Source organism: Colius striatus, chromosome 6, assembly GCF_028858725.1.
Source record: "Colius striatus isolate bColStr4 chromosome 6, bColStr4.1.hap1, whole genome shotgun sequence".
Classification (NCBI taxonomy): Eukaryota; Metazoa; Chordata; class Aves; order Coliiformes; family Coliidae; genus Colius; species Colius striatus.
Window position 1 is genome coordinate 17696658 of NC_084764.1, and position 20747 is coordinate 17717404.

At 37.2% G+C, this 20747-nt stretch overlaps 1 protein-coding gene across 3 annotated transcripts in view; it reads left to right on the forward strand.

Moving 5' to 3' along the window:
- NUBPL (NUBP iron-sulfur cluster assembly factor, mitochondrial) overlaps positions 1-20747 on the forward strand; it is an 86578-nt gene that overhangs the window by 20849 nt on the left and 44982 nt on the right. For 2 of the 3 annotated variants that reach the window (XM_061998726.1, XM_061998727.1), the window contains exons 5-6: positions 11608-11647; positions 11738-11828. In XM_061998726.1, the coding sequence (XP_061854710.1) occupies positions 11608-11647; positions 11738-11828 (131 nt within the window). The remainder of the gene's footprint in view (positions 1-11607; positions 11648-11737; positions 11829-20747) is intronic. The other variant, XM_061998728.1, reaches the window with a different exon arrangement.

Genomic DNA, 20747 nt, shown 5'->3' on the forward strand with positions numbered 1-20747 from the left:
CTTGTAAGCTCTAATATTTTGATCGCTAAGATGTATTCTTTCTACTTCTGTTTGGAATATACAAGCAAATATTATCAGGATTTAAGAACGTACCTTATTTTTTTAACTGATAGAAAATTAATTTGTGTATTTCAAAAGCTTGACACATTACACAAATCTACTGAGAAACTCAGTATGAATGGTAACAGGATAGAATTTGTGGTTCAGGAAATCTGTTCACCTCTCTGTGCACTTGTAACTCTTGAGCTGGTGAAGCAGTAGAGTAGCAAAGTGTTGGCAAAGTAGCTGACATTAAAATTCTTTCATTGTGAAAATAGGATGCTTTTATTATGAACTTTAAGGATTCCTTTAATAAGTGACAGATAGGATAAGCTTGCAAAGAAGTGATCCATCACAAGTGTGTCTATATAGGTGTATATATACATGTATACATGTATAGGTGTATATATACATGAAAATAAGTGTGATCTTTGTATTTTGTTATAATGAAGTTTAGTGTTACTGACTTTTTTCTTATTTCATTTTCAAGAATAAAACAAACTCTGAAGAGATATTGTTTTCTATAGTAATTGTGCAAGCTCAGGCAGTTAAAGATATGTTTTAGCAATGTATACAAAACAATAAGTCAATTAAAACAATTTTTTAAATAGAATAGCAATAAAAAATTATATTTAAAGTCTATTACTGTCTTCAGTGTGAGACCTGGGTATAAAAATCAATCTGTGGAGTAATCCTGGACGTTTGTCAGCACTCTTACATTCTTTGATTTCTATTTCTTTTCTCTCATATAGCAGTTGAAAGGGATTAGGGATGTCTGGAATAAATCTGTGCAGCAGTTATTACTTCTGAATAGAAATTAATGTAGTTATGCTATAATTTAAGGTTTCAAAACAAATTAGGAGTTCTTAAGTGAGGAGCGAGTCTGTATAAATGGACGATACTCCATTAATTTAATTTTGCAAACTGTAGTACATTGGAAAGTCTGCTAACATTTAATAGGGTGTCATTCCAAACACTTGAAATGGTCAGGGAAATATTGGTTAATAAGTTCACCACTGAATTTAATTAGCTAATGGAGGATTATCTAACTGTGGGATAAGCATTATCATCGACTACAATACATGCACAGGGCAATGCTTATAGCACAAGTAAAAAAAGCATTACTTCTGTTCTTTCCCTAACTAGTTCACTTAAAAGCTGTTTTCTTGCTTATTGAACTGTGTAATTTCTTTTTCTTTTTTTCTTTTTTTTTTTACATCTACTGTTTAAAGTAGTTGGCGGAGAGTAAAGCAATTATATTTCCAAAATGATATTGCTATTTTGCCAGATAAATATAGCATTTCTTAATTTAATTTAACTTTTTCTGAATGTTTTGGAGGGCTTTTTTTCCTTTATGACAGGTGAGTGCTCTCTTAGTATTTCAAAGCTTTGCTGCCTTTTTATGGTATTCTCAGTGTGTTTTTTACTTCTTAATAAAATATTATATTTAAAGGATAAGTACTGGGCATCTGTTTTCAAAATTTGGAATGAAAAGTAAGTTCTGAGAGAAAGCTACCAGTAATTGTGGCCAACCCCAGTGAGTCTAATAATAATATAGGAGCTAGAGAAATGACATTACTGATAAAATTTCTAAAGTCAGAAATGGAGAGTTGTGTTTTTTCACTGGGACACATTTATGTCTGCTACTTTTTAGGCTGCAATAGCAGGATCTCATAGCAGAAAGTGATAATTTAGAATAAACTCTGTTGTGGCTATTTAAAGATATCTGCTGGAATTAGCTGTATCAAGGAGTTGCAGTGCATCCATATGAGGGCTATAAATAGAAAATTTGGAATGGACTGGTTAAATAGAGAAAATAGTACATAGTTACTGAAGTAACTGTGAAGAAGTTTCTTGATCTTACATAAGGATTTAAAGATTGTAACCTCAAACAAAGTCTTTCTCATGCTTTACCAGTAGAACTGCATTGCGATTAATTGAAACAAAAATGAAATTTGATTCTTTCAAGTACGTCATATCTGCTGCTGCCATTAGCTCTTGGTTTGTGAAGAAATGATTTTTAGATTGTGTACAGTCTAATGATATGCTTTACTGATTCTGAAAGAAGTCTGAACTGACATGATGTACTTTGCTTTTGGTGATGTCTTCTGACAGTTTATCTGGGTGGCTAAAGTAGTCTCCTGCACTTTACACATGACAAAATAATAGTTCACAATGTTGCATTTAGTTGTGGTTTATATTTTTGAGGCTCTTTCATGTGTGATAAGTTGGTTGAAAATGAGAATATTCAATGTTAAATACTTTATTCTGGATTTCAAGTGTTGCCCTTAAGCCTGTAACAATTAACCTCAAACTAGATTAATTCAGCTATTGTGGGGTCCACTTGTGGAAAAAATTTATGACTTTTACTTGGAAGGGAAAGGAGGTGAAGGATGCCCAACTCTGCAAGGAATTATTTATAGATATGCAGTTGTTAGCTGCTGTTTAAAAAATACCACTAGTTGGTAAATTTATTAAAATTTTATTCTTCAGTATACGTAAGTTCATACTTACAAAAAAGGTAAGGCAAAAAAGTACAAGATGAGAAATGTAGAGCAGTAATTAAAGTGTCTTATTGAGAGCAGTCTTTTTTGGATAGGTGGCAAATCAAATTTTACTAAATGCTATTGCAATGTAAATTACTGAAACATTGTAATCTGAAAAAATACATTTCAAGTACTTGAAAGCAGAAGTTTATTACTCTTTATGTTGCTGTAGTGCAATAATTATAAATGTTTTCATATAGATTATGGCTAGCAAATATTCATTACGTTGTAAAGTTTATTTAGTTTGTCAGATTTGACTTTTATACAAATTGGAATTGCAAAATGATTTTATTACAGTAACATGATAAATACACATTTGATTGTATGTACATAAACAAACTATTAATTTTTTTGTTTATACCCTGAACACATTTTCCTTTTTGCTTATTTCAAAGGAGTAAATGTTTCCATCCTTCTACTCTGGTTGAAAGAGAATCAAGGAACTGCAACTAATTCTGAGTTTTCTCAATATTTTTAGCTTGCAATTTCACTTTCATATTTTTTTCTCTGTGGGTTTCTTGCTGTATTTTCCCCTCTTTACTTCCCCTTCCCTACAGTATAGTGGAGTGAGAAATAAAGCGGAATACATCAAACATAGGAATAAAAAGTGTTTTAACCCTTTCCCCACAGTAACTAGAGTCTAAAAGCAACAAGAAGAGTTTAAAAGGTGGCATCTTTCTTTTACAAGATTACAACCACCAACTAGAGTAAAGTACATAGAACTTCACAAGTGGTGAAATTAGGATAAAACCACAGAAGGATGTATGACGGGATTCATGTGACATGCAAAAGGGAATATTTAATATATACAGTAACACATTTTTTGAAGTGGAGAAATAAGAATTTTGTTGTAGTTTTCAACTGTCATCCGTGTCTAGGTGTTTTCCCCTTTCCTCCCAAACAGTTTTTTTTTCCTATGTCTTTTCACCCTTTTTTTTTAATCTTAATTAGAATTTCGAACCTAAAAATACTGAATTGACTCAAATGTATTGAATTCCATAGTTTTACTTTGAAAGCAATGAAGTCTCTAGTTAGCTGGTATGATTTTTGAAGTTAGATCTCGAATTGAAGGTAATGCATAGGAAATGCCTGCCCCTCAGGTTTCTGCTTCTCCCTATTCTGCTTTGCTGTTTGTCACACTGTTAGGTGACCAACCTGGGCAGTTCCCTTCTCACAGAAGCATGTCAGTGCTTCACATAACACAAGCCTTCCCAGAGGTTTTGTGTGTCAGGTCAGTAGCCTTGAAGTGAATGTTGTATTAATCTGTTTTGTTCCTCATGGGTATAATGAGCTAGAACCCACCCAAATTAGTCTAATCAAGCTTTTGATCTACTATATATAAACTTTTTTGGCTCTATGGGGATCTGACGGCTTTTCAAAATGTGGGTTATTTTAGTAATAGTGAGGAAGACATTTGTGATGGAAGGTAATGGCAAGATACTTTAAACCAGTGCTGTCTTACTATTCTAAACCCTACAAGTCAACAATGCTTTAAAATGTAACACAGATAAGACTAAATCACTGTGCTGTTTACTTGTGCCAGACTTGCTTTTGTGGTATAGTCTTCCAGCATGCAATTAGATCTTTTGCTTTTAGGTAGGACTTACGAAGTCCAATGTGCAAAACAGCTCCCTTAATGACACAGCTTTTACAGAACTTTCTTTCCTCTGCAGACTATTAGGGGGGAAAAAAGTGGAAAACATAGGTAATGGGATTGGTGAACTGACTAAATATGAGAAGGAAAACTTTTGGGAGAAGCTGCATATTTTTGTACATTTATTTCTTAAAGTTGAACTGTGAGCACTGAATAATGCTCTTTGAGTCTCATTGTGGGTTGCTTTGGTTTAAGTGTTTGTGATGTCTTTGTGGTTAGATAACACTGTTATTGCGGGGTGTAATGGGAAATCACAGCCTTCCTTGTGCAGACCACTTCAAGCTTAAAATACAAATTGCAATGTTTCTGAGGCAATCCTGCAAATAAATTTATAACAGTGTGGAATCAAGCTTGAAGTCTCAATTAGTCTGTCAGTTGCCACATAGTATTCTGGGCTTCTGGCATAAGCAATTAAAACAGTGATTGCAGTTAAAACAAGGACTTAAAATTTGGAACTCTGACTAACATTTTTTTTAGTGAGAACATCATTTCCCTTCTGACACAGGTTCATGTCTCTGTTTTATTGTGGGCCACCCTGGGGCCCTGTTACTACTGTCCTCCTCCCCTCTGCTGTGTTTCTTATCCTTTTACCATACTGTGGGTTGAAATCACTTACTTTTGCTTAGGGAACTAGTACTGCCTTAAACATGATGGCCTACAATATCTGGTATCTAGCTGTCCCTTCAGAAGGAACAGCTCTCCCCTATACTCTCTGTCAGATCTGCTATCCCTGTGCAAGTCTCAGTTCCCTAAGACATCCAGAGTGTTAGGAGACATCTGTATTTGCCCAAATAAAGCCCAAGCTTTTTTTTTACTTTTCTGTCTTACGTCTCCTGCCTTTTTGCCCTGCCCTGTTACTGAGATCTGGATCCTCACATTATAGAACATTCATCTTGGGAGGTGACTTTCAAGATAACCAGCAAATAAGTTCCTTATACTTTTACATAGCAACAGCCATATGAGAATTACTTTTTACTGTAATTAACGGAAGGTGCTGTGTAAGTTGAAGTCCTAGCTTATATTGTGAGAGAGTAGTCTGCAGATAATGCAGCATGAAATCGTACTCAATTAAAAACCAGATGACGTAAAACTGTTTGAGATTTTACAAGTGATCATGCTGAAAATCTATTTTAGCTTGTCTGTGTGTTTGGCATATTAATTGAGCTCGTCTCAGATAATCTGTTGTACAAGAATCCACTGACTATTCTGCAGTGTCCCTCTGATTAACATGGTGAATGTGTGTTTTGTTGTGCCATACAGCTGTGTTTCAGGCTGTGAGATGTCACTGAGATGTGAGGAGACAAAAAATAATCATTGGTCTTGAAAACCTCAGCTAATGATGAGTTGTGCAAATGTAGCACAGCTTAAGCTTTTGTATAAATTATGAAGTAGCAACTTAAATTTTGATAAATGTATGCAGAAGAGTTACAGTATGAGTTTTATTTAAGTAACATGAAATGTGAAGAAAAACTTATAAACTATTTAGAAATACAATTCTACAGCTATTGCTTTAATGCTTAGAGGTGAGGTGTATTATAGACAATATGTAGTCTAACTTTCTGCAGCTTAGAGGCTCGGGTATTATAGACAATATGTAGTCTAACTTTCTGCAGATTTTTGCAGTTGTACACTGTTTGTGCCTTGGTTTGGTTTTTAAAATTTTAATTCTTTCAGATAAATTTGGGCGTTTCAAAGTAAAGTAGTTTAACTTCAGCAACGCACCTAAACTGTTTGGATCACGTATCAGTTGTGCATGATAAGCTTTCCAACACTGGAGATGCTGTAAGTGGACCCATGGCTCTATTAGAGCATCAGATCTTGGGGGAACACAGTGTAGGTCACCAAATCCACAGGATACGTGACTACCCTAGAGCAAGTTTAATAGTCCAGGTCTTGACTCTCTCATTTGTAACATGAGATAATACTTCCGCACCTCAGGAGCATGCTGTTAGGTAAAAATGTTTATTGTGAGTGCATAAGTATTACCAAAATGGGGCTTGTAGAAACATTAAGAATCAAGGAACACAAAGAGACCACAGCCTGAAGCCTGCAGTGTTGTCTGTGCTGGAAAATACTTTCACTTTGGTAGTGTCTTTGGAAAAGTTTGGAAATTCACATGCAAGATCAGTAGGATGTTTTTGACTAGAAAATTGTACAATAGTTCTACTTTCTGATGTCCCATCTTAGAAAAACTTAAAAGTGCCGTTTTCCTGCTTTATGGCCAAAATACAGTTAGGACAGACAGGTGACTTCTACTGTTAAGACTTTTTGAAGACTGTTATGGTTTAGCAAGGAGAAACTTTTGCTTGGTAACAGGGGGAGAGGTTGCAGTGAAGACCTGGTAAAGAGTTTGTGGACTCTCCCCCGGCTCCTGCGTTCAGACCCACCTCCGGCCTGGCTGGGCCAATCTGGCACCTCTGCGATCACTATTTAGGGATGGGAATTTGAAGCGCTGGCAGGAGGTGTAAGAGTGATACAAGATGGAGGTGACCACGCAGACCCTACAGTCAGAGAAGGAGGAAGGAAGGAGAAGCACCAGACTAGAGACCCCTCTGCAAGCTGTGGTGAGAATGCAGGCTGTACGCCTGCAACCCATGCAGGGCCATGGCAGGACTGAGAGTTACCAGCAGCTCCATGTGAATGAGCCCGGATGGGCGAGAGACTGTGTGGGGAGGCAGCCATGGTACAGGCCATGCTGGAGAGCCTGCACGCCACAGAGCAGCCCCACACGAGAGGCAGAAAGCAGTTGCAGCCTTTGGGATAAATGCACGTCAGAGCAGCCCATGCAGGGCTGCCGTGTGTGTGTGTGTGTGAGGTACCCCATCGGCTTGCAGGGAGGACAGGTGCAGAGCCCACCTGCCCTGAGGAGGGACAAGTGGCAGAAGCTATGGGAAATAGAGTGACTGAAACCCCTACTCCCTGGCCCCTCAGGTCTTTGGTACTTGAGGCTAATCATGGTGGGCCTAAACCAGGACAAAGACAAAGAGTAAGTAAAATATTTAATTATCATTCTAGGAAGTCTCTGATCTTCCAAAAATAGCTGAGTGCAATAGGAAATCTTTAACAGGGAGGAAAACCTGAGCTTCTAGTGTTCTCATCTCATGTTTGGATATTTTTTTTTCCTTTGAAATGGTAAAAAACCCAAGGTACTCCTTATCGTGGACACTTGAAAACTGAGCGATGTCTCTACATTAGTGCTTGCTCAGTCAGTGAGCTCAGAATAGATTTGCAAGGGTGTTGCAGGATGTACTATACTCATAATTATAACCTACATTTGCTTTTCTTAAACAGCATAATGCCTCCTAAGGAGGTGTAGTGTAATATCACAATCTTCTGGAATAATTATGTTACCTACCCGATAAGACTGAATGTAAAGCCTTTGCTTGCTCTAATGTATTGATCAGCAGATTTCTTCTAAAAACTAAGCCAAGAATTGGGATGTCTCAGTCCTTTCAGGCAACTGAGCCCCACATAGCCACTCTCTCGCTCCTCTACAACGAGATGGGGAGAGAACTGGAAGGTAAAATTGCAAAAACTCCTGGGTTGAAATAAAGACAGTTTAATAGGAAAGCAAAAGCTATGCACACAAGCAAAACAAAACTAGGAATTAATTCCTTACTTCTGCACCTCAAATACTGTGTCCAGTTTTGGGCCTCTCTCTACAAGAAGGGCATTGAAGTGCTGGAGAGGATCCAGAGGCAGGCTACCAAGCTAGTAAAGGATTTGGAGCCCTTCTCCTATGAGGAATGGCTGAAGGATCTGGGACTGTGTAGCCTGGAGAAAAGAAGGCTCAGAGGAGTTGCACCAAGGAAGGTTCAGGCTGGACATTAGGAGGAATTTCTTCACTGAAAGGGTTGTCAGGCATTGGAACGGGCTGCCCAGGGAGGTGGTGGAGTCACCATCTCTGGAGGTGTTTAAGAGATGTTTGGATGTTACACTTAGGGAAATGGTCTAGTGGCTGATAGGGCTGAGACAAAGGCTGGACTCAGTGACCTTAAAGGTCTCTTCCAGCTGAAATGATTCTATGATTCTGTGATTCCCATGAGTATGCAGGTGTTCAGTCATCTCCATCCCACGCAATGGTTACTTGGGAAGACAAACACTGTAACTCAGAATGTCCACTCCCTTCCTTCTTCACCCTGGTTTTATTGCTGAGCATGTTGTCAAGTGGTCTGGAACATCCTTGTGGGCATTTGGGGTCAGCCATCTCAGCTGTGTCCCATCCCAACTTCTTGTGCACCCGCAACCCGTTCGCTGGTGGGGTGAGGTGAGAAGCAGAAAATGTCTTGATGCTGTGCAAGCACTGCTCAGCAATAACTTAAGTATCTCTGTTATCACCATTGTTTCTATAACAAATACAAAACATAGTACTATGCAAACAGCTATGAAGAAATTTAACTTGATTCCCATTCAGGATAGTCTCCAAGGCATCATTCTTCTCTATGTAAGTAACAATCCAGCCTTGAGACCAATCCTAAAACTCTTCTAATAAGGAGTTTGCTGTAGTGTTGTCATGAATTTGTATGTGTTTGCCTTTTCTAGTGCCCTACTTGTATCCTACCAGAAAAGTAATTACATTGACATTTCATTGGTGCTCTGTTGATCTTATTGATCGGATTTTGTGTGTTCAGAGAAAACACAGCACCCTTTTATATAAGGCTATCAAGCTTACTGAGAAGTTGTAAACAAGAATATTTTATGGATCTCTTAATGTAGATGGCATAGTATTGTCATGTGTTGCAATTTTAAGAAACCTGTTTTGTCATGTGTTGGATTTTTGGAGCGGTGTGGTAGGCATTTGATAACAAAGAAGGAACTGTGAACTCTGCTCTGATAGCAATCGGAATTAGAGATGTTATGGAGATCTCATTAAGCAAAATCATCTTTACATGTTATGTTTTAAAAAATCTTCAAGAAGAAGGGCAAAGGAGGAGGAATACCTGTTGCTTTTGATGAGACAAGGGTGATTACCACAGCCCACTGAAGCACTTTATATTTGAGATAGTCATAAGAATGCTTTTTAGCAATAGGCAAACAGTGGGGTGCCCTGCAGTATTTTGTATTACTTTGAGAATATGCAGAACATTATAGCCAGAATATAAAGCAGGTTGTGAATTGTTCTTTTGCATTGTATAAATTTGATTAAATCTTTCTGCTTGGAGCAGTTTATAGTCCTTGTTGTTAACCAAAGAACATAAGATCGAGTTTTCAGAAAATGAAACATTTACCATTGAGAAATAAACATTGCATATGGTTTGACAACAAAAAGGTTCCTTCTAGCTACTCTGTAGGTCAGTGTTTATGTACTCACTCCAACTGTCCTATTTTACCCACTTGGGTGAAAGAGAGGGAGATCTCTGAAGGTGTCTCATCTGTGAAATTAGTATATCTACCTGGGATCTATACAGAAGACAGGTAGTGATTGTTGAGATGTTAGCCTCTGGATAGCTGGCTGACATACTGCAGAGCACTTGGATTGTACCGAGAAGTCACATATTATTTTCGTGAACTCTCTCAGAATAAATGCATCTTCTTCATTCTTCTTGCCCTTCAGTTCCTGGTCCTTCATGTGCTGAGCAGTCAAGGATTGGTCTGCATATTTTGGGTTTTTTTTTGTTTGTTTGTGTTTTTATTTTCCTTAATATCATTTGTATTTTATGATAAACATGAAGCAGATTTTGAATATGCTGTTGCTGATATTTTTTTTTCCTAGTTCTGTTTTTTTAAACCTTCTCATTGGTAAATATGTAGTAATTTTTCTCAAGACTTCTAACAGTATTGTAACTTGAGGTGGTACGTATGTTGTTCCCAAGGACACCAAAGCAGTGCCCAGAGAAGGCTCTAGGCTGAAGTTCAGATGTCATCTGCTCTTCATAGCAGGGAGGAGAAATAAGACTGTGATTCCTAGAAATGTGCTCAGACAATATAATGCCACCAAAATAAGCCCAGACTAGGCACTGAAATGAACTGTGCAAGTGAGAAGAATTTTATTACACTGGTGCGTGCATCAATCCAAGCCCATCTCTTTTCCAATAGCAGTTGCATGACTACTTTGTTCAGGAATGGGTATGGAAGTGATTTATTTTGCTTCCTGTGTTCTTTTTCATTTGTAAACCAAAACATCCAACTTATTTTCAGCCGTATTTCTGCAAAATTGAATGTCTTGAACTTGGACTTGGTTGATTGCTTGAAAGCTTTGATCTGTAGAGTTTAGCAGTTTCATTTGCATGCTCTTGGGTGTTATTTTGTTTGAATTTGGAGTTCAGATTTGAATGTACTGTGTTATATTCACATTGTTTTTATTTTACTCTCTGTATATGTTTTACTTTGGGCGTATTAAAGTTTTCTGACAAAATATGTATTATGTTTTTTTCATTCCTTAAAGTGTTCTTGCTATTTTCTACTGTTTCCTGCGTGTGCATGCTCTTCAAATAAACCAGATAAACCAAATATGATTATGTCTTTTCTGTGTATGTATGCCATATTGAGATAAGGCATGAATTTAGGTGGCAGAGACTACAAAGAGTGTTGGACTTTTGCGAGGTTTTGTTTTGAATGTGCTCTTTTTTGTTTGTTTACTTTCTGTTTACTTGTGCTTTTGCGACCAGAAAATTACAATAGTTCCTCTCATTTTTTTCTTGACTCTGGAAAGCATAGGAATATGTAGCATGACAAGGACGTTACCCCTGCAGTGGCCAAATAAGTCCTGCAGATTTTGCCAGTCTGAAGAAGTCCAGGATTTTTTATCTGGAGCTGTTGACAGAGTGTAGTTTAGGGTTGGCTTTATTTGGTACTTCTCCTGTGGAGTTCCAAAGTACACTTGATACCAGAAGAATTCCCCCAAACACTTTGTGTTAATGGAAACGACCCTCTGATTCATAAGATTAGTGTGTTGGGAATAGAATCATAGTTAAAAAAAAAAATTAAGATCCCCTCATGTCATTGAATTTTGATTTTGTTCGATATATGTGACTTGTATTTAGCAAAGTATTGCAGAGCTAGAAGGCTGCCTAATAGGGGATTTATGCCTCACAGCATGGGGATTTCACACAAATAGTGAAGTAGGTTTTGGCAGCACAAAGTGACATTATGTTATGGTCAGATACATTGTTATTCTGGCAAAAGATGAATAGTATCAGTAAAATGTATCAACCTAAGAAAAAGCAAGGCGAGTTTCTTGGGTAGACTAATAGATAAACGTGTATGTATATTGAAGGGACGAGGGGGAAAAATAGGCAAATGCTGTTCACACAAGGAAAACTGATCTTAAAAAGAAGGAAAATTGGATAAGGTTATTTCTTCAAAATAAACACAAACCCCAAACCCAACTCTCACCCTCAAAAAAACCCTTTGTTTGCTCTGTTTTAGAAAACCTAATGAGGCCCCTTAAGAACTATGGAATTGCATGGTAAGCATGTGTTTTAATTTAAATCAAACCTCCTTACAGATGTACTCAGTATTGTGCTGGGAAACTAAAGTGTTTGCTTTGTTGTTTCAGCATGTCTATGGGTTTCTTGGTAGAAGAGACTGCCCCGATTGTATGGAGAGGGCTCATGGTAATGTCAGCTGTTGAGAAATTATTGAGACAGGTAAGGACTTAGTTATATATTTGTATATATTTTAAAATGTATTTAACTGATAGATGAGTGTCTATGACATTATTCCATATATTAGTGATGACTATTTTGTTTCTTAGTCTCCTTAAATTCTTAAGAATTTAATTGTCAATTAAGAGAGAAAGTTGACACTTTTGCGTTTACTTATGCATTTGGTGAGTGAAACACCCCAGTTTGCTTTCCGTCTCATTCCTGTTTATGATCCTTTATACAGCTGTTAAAAAAGGCATTTTAAAGTTGCCTGAGGATATGAATGTATAGATACCTATGCATATCTACAGCTGTATTCCCTTATGGGCTTGTTAATTCACCAGCACTAAGAATTCTTGGATGGTGTTTGACATATGACAGGTACATGAAAATCACTAGATGCCATTTCTATATAATGCAGATAGATTGTTAGTTAATAAATTTCCTGGCATATGGAAGCATGGTGGCTTTTTTACTTCTTGACAGATTTTTTTTCCCCTCTTATTGTGAATAGATCTGTGAAGTGCTAATGAGACAAACAGCTGAAAAATGCATTAAGGTTGCGTGTTTAGACTTTAAAGTGACCCAGATTGTTCACAGCTAACATCCATTCCACAGATTGAATATATACAGCTTGGAGATCACTAGATTTCTGTATGTCTTTTGTAAATGCCTCCAAATCCTGTGCTCCCTTAATGACTGAAAATATTTTTTTTTGTTTGTTTTCAGACTTATTCACATTTTACTGAATTTTCCTCTCACAGACTATAGAATAGTGACATTTATTGCCCTAGTCAGAAAAGCCATGTGCTTGCCAAAATTTCAGGAAGAACATCTTTGTCTAGACTAGGGCTTTCAAAAATAAGGAGTACCCATGCCAATAGCTGTGCAAGGCTGTTCTGACCTCTTTGTGTGTTGCCTTGCATTGGCTGGGCTCTCAAAGCTGAGAGTGTAAACCCTTGAAGGCAGAGCTGAAGTTAGCACCTGCTGTATTGGCATACTCCAGTCTGAGAGGCAGACATTCTGGTGCTGTTCCTGCAATGAACAGTATCCCCAGATGGGAAGCATGTGCCAGCATCCTTGTGGAGGGTACTGACAGTGCTGTGTAATGAGCTTGTTGCTCCATAGCAACCAATGAAGCAGTTGCATGCTGGCCGATCATGCTGTAGGAACGAGACAAGATGCATTAATGCTCAGGGCATCAGTGATTTCCCTGAATATCAGTGGAACCTGAATACTGGAAGAGGGAGGCTTTACAGCTAAATTTCTTCCTCATAAGCATTTTGCTTCTGCAAGATGACCATGGTAATCTTAAATCTGTGCTAGAAAAAATTTTTTGCATCTCCTCCTTTGAAGAGAGAAGCTCACAGATCACAAGGAGAACCAGCAGGTTCTAGGTGATGTTTTTAGAAACTAACTAATGGTTTTTAGAAAATAACTAATAAATTTTCCAGACTAACACATGCTACTTCAGCTTTAAAAATCTGTAATCTCCCTTCTGACATTGTTACTAATCAATCTGAAGAAGGGGTTAACTGTAGAACCAACAGTATTATAACCTTGGACATCTAAATGAGAGGACCACAGCATGTGACAATGTTTTTAAAGATACTATAATTCTGTTTTATATTGGAAATGGTTCGGTGATCTGTTGGTGGCTTTAAAATTTTTCCTTGTTTTATTTTTATCTGTTCTGGTTGATATTAGCTGTTACCTTTTGTTTGACATTATAAATCTCAACAAGTAAAGTTGTATTGCTATTAGAAGAAAGTGTTACCTACACAACATGGATTATAGCTGTCAGCAATTCTGTAAAGTGTAAAACAGCCCTTTGGAACTAGCCCAAAAATCTGCTCCCTTTTCAAGGCAGGGATCTCTGATTGATTAACATCCTTAACAGGATTTCTTACCCTGATATAACTTTTTAACCTGTGTTTTTGCAGACTAGTCAGATCTTACATGGCAAGACTCTTGTATTTCTTCCTTGTCATGCTCCTCAAGAGTATCAAGAATATTCTGCGGTATCCTTGGTATAGAATAGGTATAGAGAATCAGCACTGTTAAGTGTATCATGAGCTCTAAAAGATCCTTAACTGTACATGATAAGGATGAACACATTTTCCCCAAAAGATGATGAAGCTTTTCAGGGAGTGGCTTAAGTCTAATGAATCCCTAAAGTACTGTTCATAATAGCTAATTGTAATTCCTCTATCTCTTTCTTGCTGCTTCTTTTAGCACCACTTTAGTGCCTCTGTTTTATAAAATATATGTATTGAAAAAAAATTAAAACAGAGTTTAATGAGGAGGGTTATAATTTGAAAGGAAAGAATACAAGGAAGTCAGTAGAAAGCAAATGGTAGAAAGCTTCCAATGGATAGCAGTTGCATGTGAGCAAAAGGAAATGGGGCCTTGCACTTTGAAGCATGGACAGATTTTTCCCTGTATGTGCATCTTGAAAGCCATAAATTCAGCAGAAGAATTACCAAAATTATTTTATTAGCTCAAGCCAAAGCTGAATAGGGCTGTAGCCTGAAGATCCACTCTCATCTGTTTAAAAGTACTCAAACTCGGTTTATAAGATTATTATGATGGTACATAATTTTGAAAATTTGCCTCGAGGTGGAGATTTTGTGTACTCCTTTCCTTCTGAAGCTGTCCTCTACTAAGAGAACAACTGCTTCAAAACCAGGACTTGCCAGACATAATAATGGTGGTATTTATGTAGTAAGAGTGTGTATGTGTGAATATACATATATGTACTCAAGCCTTTTCTGTATCATAATTCTCTGACTCTTATCATACATAGGTAGTTGTAGAGAATCATATGTTGTTGGGAACAGGAAAGATGCAGACAGTTTGATAAATTGTCTTTGAAATATTGAGCAGACTGTGGGTTGTGAAGTCTGGGATATTTCAAGATCCTCAGTGCAAAAGCTGCCATAAAAGCAACAGTGGAGTGAATGGAGGAGTAAAAATTTATATTTAAAGATTTGAGATTATATAAACTTGTAAACAGTTAATATTATTTAATTCTTGACTAGCAAAGACTATGGAGGCTACACTGTGGGTTTTTGAGCATTGCCTGAAGGGGCCCATCAGTATAGAGGAGATTAAATAGATGTTCAGTGCTATTTTTGTTTGACATACATTAGTTGGTAAATTATTATGTAAAATTGCTACTGTTTGAGAAGTATGTAGGTAGTTATTAGTATTCTCCTTCGATCATTTAAGTAAGAGAGGTTGCGTGTGTGGGTTCAGGGACAGTTTTTCTTTAAATGTTGTCTATTTTTGGAATATGTTAATGCTGTACTTGGGTAGATGTAAACAATAGATAAAATATTGAGAACAAATGTATTTATACCTGGTAAAATAGCCACCATGCTGCCATGGATTGTTTTACTATGCATGTTCTACGCAGCAGAGTGTTCTGTCTCTGTACACATCAATCTGGTCTCATTTATTATGTGTTTATAACATGCTGTTAAATCTCATAAACTCTTCAGCATATACATTTTCACAGTTTTGTGCTGTCTTGTTTGCCTGTGTATATAAATAGGTTTCTTACAAACAGAACAAAGGAGAAACTAGGGGAAACTATTACAAATTAGAAGGAATGATGTGTGATTTGGAAGCAATACATGCCAAGAACATTGTAAGTAAGGTAGTTAGGTACTGCTACATGCTGAGCCATCTGCCTGATTGATTAGTACGGTTATCCTTCAGCTTCTCTTTATGTCCACATACTGTCATTTGCTTTACATTTTTAGGACCATGGAAATTTCATTCTGTATTTATACAATGTTGAGCACTGTAGTGAATTACCACTCCTTGAGAATTGCACAGAAATGTAATCAACTTCCAAGTAAATCTGAACTTCCTCTTATTTTTTTAATATTTCTGGGATTTGGGTTTTTTCTTTGGTTTTGAGAAAATTAGAGGGGTATATGAACTTAACTTAACTTGAACTTAATATGAATTGTGAAATAAAAAATATAGAGAAATATACAGTTTTTTCCTGTCATACTTCTTGTTTTGATAGAAGGACCTTGATCTAGGAGAAGTTTAAAAATGGAGATTCTAGGCTTGAGTGCATTGATGTGTTTGCTCTCAGGCATCTTAGAATTGAGTGGCAATGCCATAAAAAAGATAGTGCAGGAGATTGTTTTTCCTTAGCTTTAGTAATTTACTGCTGAAGATGCAGACCTTTATGAAACTCACTCTCTAAGATATCTGTCCCTCTTCTGTAGTGCATGGAGAACTATAGATGTTTTTTAAATGAGTCTTGCTATCAGTTTTGGTCTTGATTAATTTACAGTCTAAATTGGAGAAACAAAAATTCCAAGGTGGCAGCAAAAGACTTATTAAAATAAGAAGTTACATATGTAGAATAGTTTTTTTAGGTTAAAGTTTTTTAGAAGAAAGGTTGAAGACAGACAAGCAGGAATGAGTTCAGGAATGGACTCTGGAGACATGGATTTCAAGGCTAGCGTGTCTTTAAGTGTTTGCTAAACAGGAATACTGGTGGTACTTATTTACATGAAACATTTCAAAATACAGACTACAGTAGACACCTGATCCGGTAGACACTCTTGTATTCTTTTCCACAAAAAAGGAGTCTATTCTTTCTTTCCAACTGCTGTGGGTTAGGTACAAAAAGGGACGTGGTTATTTGCTGTACTGAACATTGTGCTGCCTAAGAGGCAGGTGTCCTACTTGCAGGAATGGAAAGTCAAACTAAAGCCAGAAACTGGAGCCACTGCATGCCTGGAATGGTGGGAATACATTACTTGGCATTCCCAGTGGTACTATCTGAGGAGTTACTTTCCCCTCCTGGATTTACCTTCATACTCTTTGTCACTGTCTTAGGAGACTAGGTACAAGCCTTGGATTTTAAGGGTAGCAGAAACTTCTTATCCTTCAGATCCATGGCTTGAGCAAATTGGTGTCAATTACACTTCCGATTTTGCTCTGTTTCATTGCTTATATGGTAAATGTCATTGGGGGCTTGCTCAGAGATGAAATTGTTATTAGTGTGGGCAAAAGACTGTCTCATCAGTATAAAATTAGTGAGAGAGTCTACTGGTGGATGAGAGGGAGCAGTAAAATGGGATTTAGCAGAGAATGACGCATATTGGGTCAGGAGGAAGACGACAATAACAAGTTGATGGTTCTGAGATTTTTGCAGCTATATTTTGAATGAATTCAAAGGATCCCCAGAATAGTAATAGTGAGTCAATGATGAAAATTATTCTTATTGTAAATGTAAAGAGCAAGTGAAGAAAAAGCACTGCAGTGAAGCCAGAAGATTTTTTTTTTTAATATGGATTTTATTTTTAACTCTTTTTAGTTTAGGAAGGGCACTATCAAAAGACTACTGTTGCAGGCATTTAACTTGCATTATGGCAATAAATTTTCGAGATGTGAAGAGAGTGAGATGCTGCAGTGGAAAATTATAGCAAATATGGTTAGAAACGTGACTAGTTATTAATATTTTTTTTCCAACTTTTACCATCGTTTTGCCCTTTAATACACGTCTAAGAGTCTATGCACAGTTGTCTGTTTATCAACAGAGTAGATATACCTAAAGTGTATATACTAAATGCAGATTAATATTGTTTTCTGTTTTCTATATTTTGTATTTTGGCAACATCTTCAATTTGAGAATTTTTACTAATTTGAAAATTGATTTCTGTTTCACAATATTAATGCATTTATCCAGTCTGCAAGTAATTGAGGAATTGAGGCAGATAGTCTGTTGCAGAATATTTACAGTTTACATTTCACAGAGCTAAACAAAGCTGTGCTTATAAACTACAAAAATGTGTTTATACTATAATACAGTAGCCTCACCAGGTGTCAGTACAGTAAAAAGACTGCCAGCATTTCAGTAATTACAAAAGTATTTAGTCTACTTTATTTTTTCTGTTTTGACTTATCTTAGCTTGGGGTGGTCATAGCAATTGTTAGTTCAGGCTGATGTCTGCTACTTTGAAGTTTGGAGAAAAAAAAGAAAGTTGAGACATTGCTGTTCTTCAGAAGAGTATTGGCATCTTCAGGGAGTTGGGAAGCATTTTTAATTTTTGCATTTGTGATCTAAAATATGAAAATTAAAAGATCCAGTTCAGATCATTGATTTGTTCCATTTAGAAAGGTCAAGATCTGCTACTGAGATATTTTGAAAAGATGAACAACACTCAATAATAAATCGTAGCCAAACTTTGCAGTACTAAGACTGCACTTTGATATGCTAAGAGTGCATCTACAGCTGGAAGACAGTAAAAAAATAACTCTGGGTACCTGTGAGACTTTTTTCTTGAATCTTTAATAAGCCTTCATTTAAAGCAGGGAAGATCAATTGGCGTCCCTCATTTTATCACTGAAATGGTTTCAAGTGCTAGATAAGCAGATTATGCGCTCATACCTTATGTATGTAATTTATTTAAAAAAATACTTATACTGGTTACTTATACAGTAATTTTGCTAAGGCTAAAGGAGGAGTAGACTTAATTTCTTCACATCCAGAGTCCACTGAAATCAATGAAAGTCTTGGCATTAGTTTCTACACTATGCTCCAGTTGTGCTGTTGATATTTAGAAAAACCTGTTACAGGGTTTTGTATAGTCATCACTAATTAGCTCAAATGCTAATAATCACCTTGAAAGGTCCTGTCTGTCCAGAGAGAACTGCCTTAAGCAGTACCAATCAGTATGTACATATTTAAAGGAAACGATTTTACTTCCAGGAAATTAGAAGCTAAACATAGTTTCAGAGACGTACTGTTGCCAAAATAACAGCAAGCTCGTCTTTTCATCGGCTGCCCTCCAGGTTAGCTCCTTGTGGAGTTGGAGTATTCCTCCTGTCACCCTTTGACACCCTTTGAGTATTCCTCCTGTCATCCTAAATGTTTTAGGATGGGTATAATTTAATGAATAGGGGTTTGATATTTTTTTTTGTTTCTGTCTACAGCTACAAAACCTGTTTTGTTGCCTTTCTTCCTTAATGAAGGAAGCAGAATCTATATGGATCCCTGTTGCTTTATTGGCCTGCGTTAGCAGCTGATATGAAAAGGGATTATACTCTCTGAAAGAAATTGACAGAAGAAAACAAAAACATTACCCAACAACTTACTGCTGAACTGGAAGCATTTGCAGTAAATTTATTTTAACTGTCTTAGAGGATTTAAAGAAAGGGGGAAAAAAAAGCCTACCAACATAGTGAGAGTGTATTTACAGCAAACATTTCTTGGCCTGATCATGGTTATGACTGTGCAGCTACTGCTGCTGTGGGGAACAGACTGTGAGAGTGTTTTCTTTGCTCAGCTTCCAGTAGTCTCATCTCTCACACAGATTACACAGGTATGCATGTGTCTACCTGCCTTAGCGTAAAACAAAACAAACATGCAACTGTTTTTTCTGTGTTTATTGACTAGACAGGAAGAAATGGCAAAGAGCTTATAGTGTCTCAAAATGGCTGCACTCAGGCTAGAACTAGGGATTTTTAATTTTTTTTTCCCTTTTCCTTTTTTTTTTTTCTTTATTCCCTGAGTTTCTCTGCAGCAGAGTTCAGGATTTTGTGTGTAAATGGCAGCTCAATTCTTGGAAAGAGATGTCTGTTAAGGCATGTTCTTAAGTGTTTGCTCAACAGAACTACTGGTGGTAAGAGGAGCTAGGATAAGAGAAGGCATTATTTGTTTTATTTTCTAAATAAAGCTTCCATTATTTATGTGAGACTTAGGGAAAAATAGTAGACACTAATGCCACTCTTCTGCTTTCTCTATTCTTCTCCGCTAATAAGGGTATCTGTTCTTTCTTTCTAGGTGCTGTAGGTTAGGTGCAAAAAGGGACCCATAAATATTACTGTGCTGAGCATTACAGGGCCCAAGAGGCAGGTGCCCTGCCTGCAGGGATGAAAAGTTAAACCAAAGCCTGGACTGGAGCCACTGCATACCTGGAATGGTGGGAATGTATCACTTGTCATTCCCAGTGGTACTGCGAGGTTATTCTCCCCTCCTGGAGGTACCTTCAGACTGGAGGTACCTTCAGACTCTTTGGTGCAGTACCTTAAAAGTGATGAAGTTTAGGGTTTGGTGTGTTATAAGTGGGAGTTAATGGTGAAGGCCAAAGTTGCCAGGTTTGCCAGCTGGAAATGAGCAGTACTGAAGTAGCTGAGCAAAAAGCCCGTGTCACTTTTACTTCTGTCCTGCATGTCAGTGCTTCGTCGTAGCCTATACCAGACAGCTTTGGGGAGCAGAGATTTGGAGCCAAAATTGAGTATCTTCTGTTAGATGCCAAGACCTTTCTTTTGATTTAACTTGACAGGCTTATTCTCTATTCATAATAACAGCTTGGGAAGTTTCCATAACTGTTCAGCCAGGCCGTGGGAGCTGCAAGTTGAATTAATTTTTAAGTTCAGCATTTAAAGCCTGTATTTCCTGTTACCCAGGAGAGTGCCCTGAAATTGCATAGAGCAATCAAAACCTTCTGCTCTATGGCTAGGGATGCAAATTCCTGGGGTCAGGACTAGAGCTATGAAGGGGAAGCATGACCACTGCTATGCAGGAAATTAAATTAATCCAAAGTTTCAGCTTCCTAGGTGAATTAAGTCAGCTACTGGCCTTATATGGTGTCCTGGTTGCTTACATGGCTACTGCATTCTTGGGTATACAGTGACCCACATAAATGGCACCTGACTGAGGAATTGAAACTCACATCTTCAAATTCATAGATAGGTTCTCACATATGTCTAATTATATTAAACAAATATATCAACAAGATACTAAGCAAGTATAACAGCAGAACTATGGGCTTTGGCTTTGATTTCATTTTTGTTGGTTGGTTGTTTTTTTAATGGATACAAGTGCTCAGCTTTGTGTTGGATTCAGAGCATGGCTCCTAGATTGGGCCTCTGAGTCTTACTCCTTTT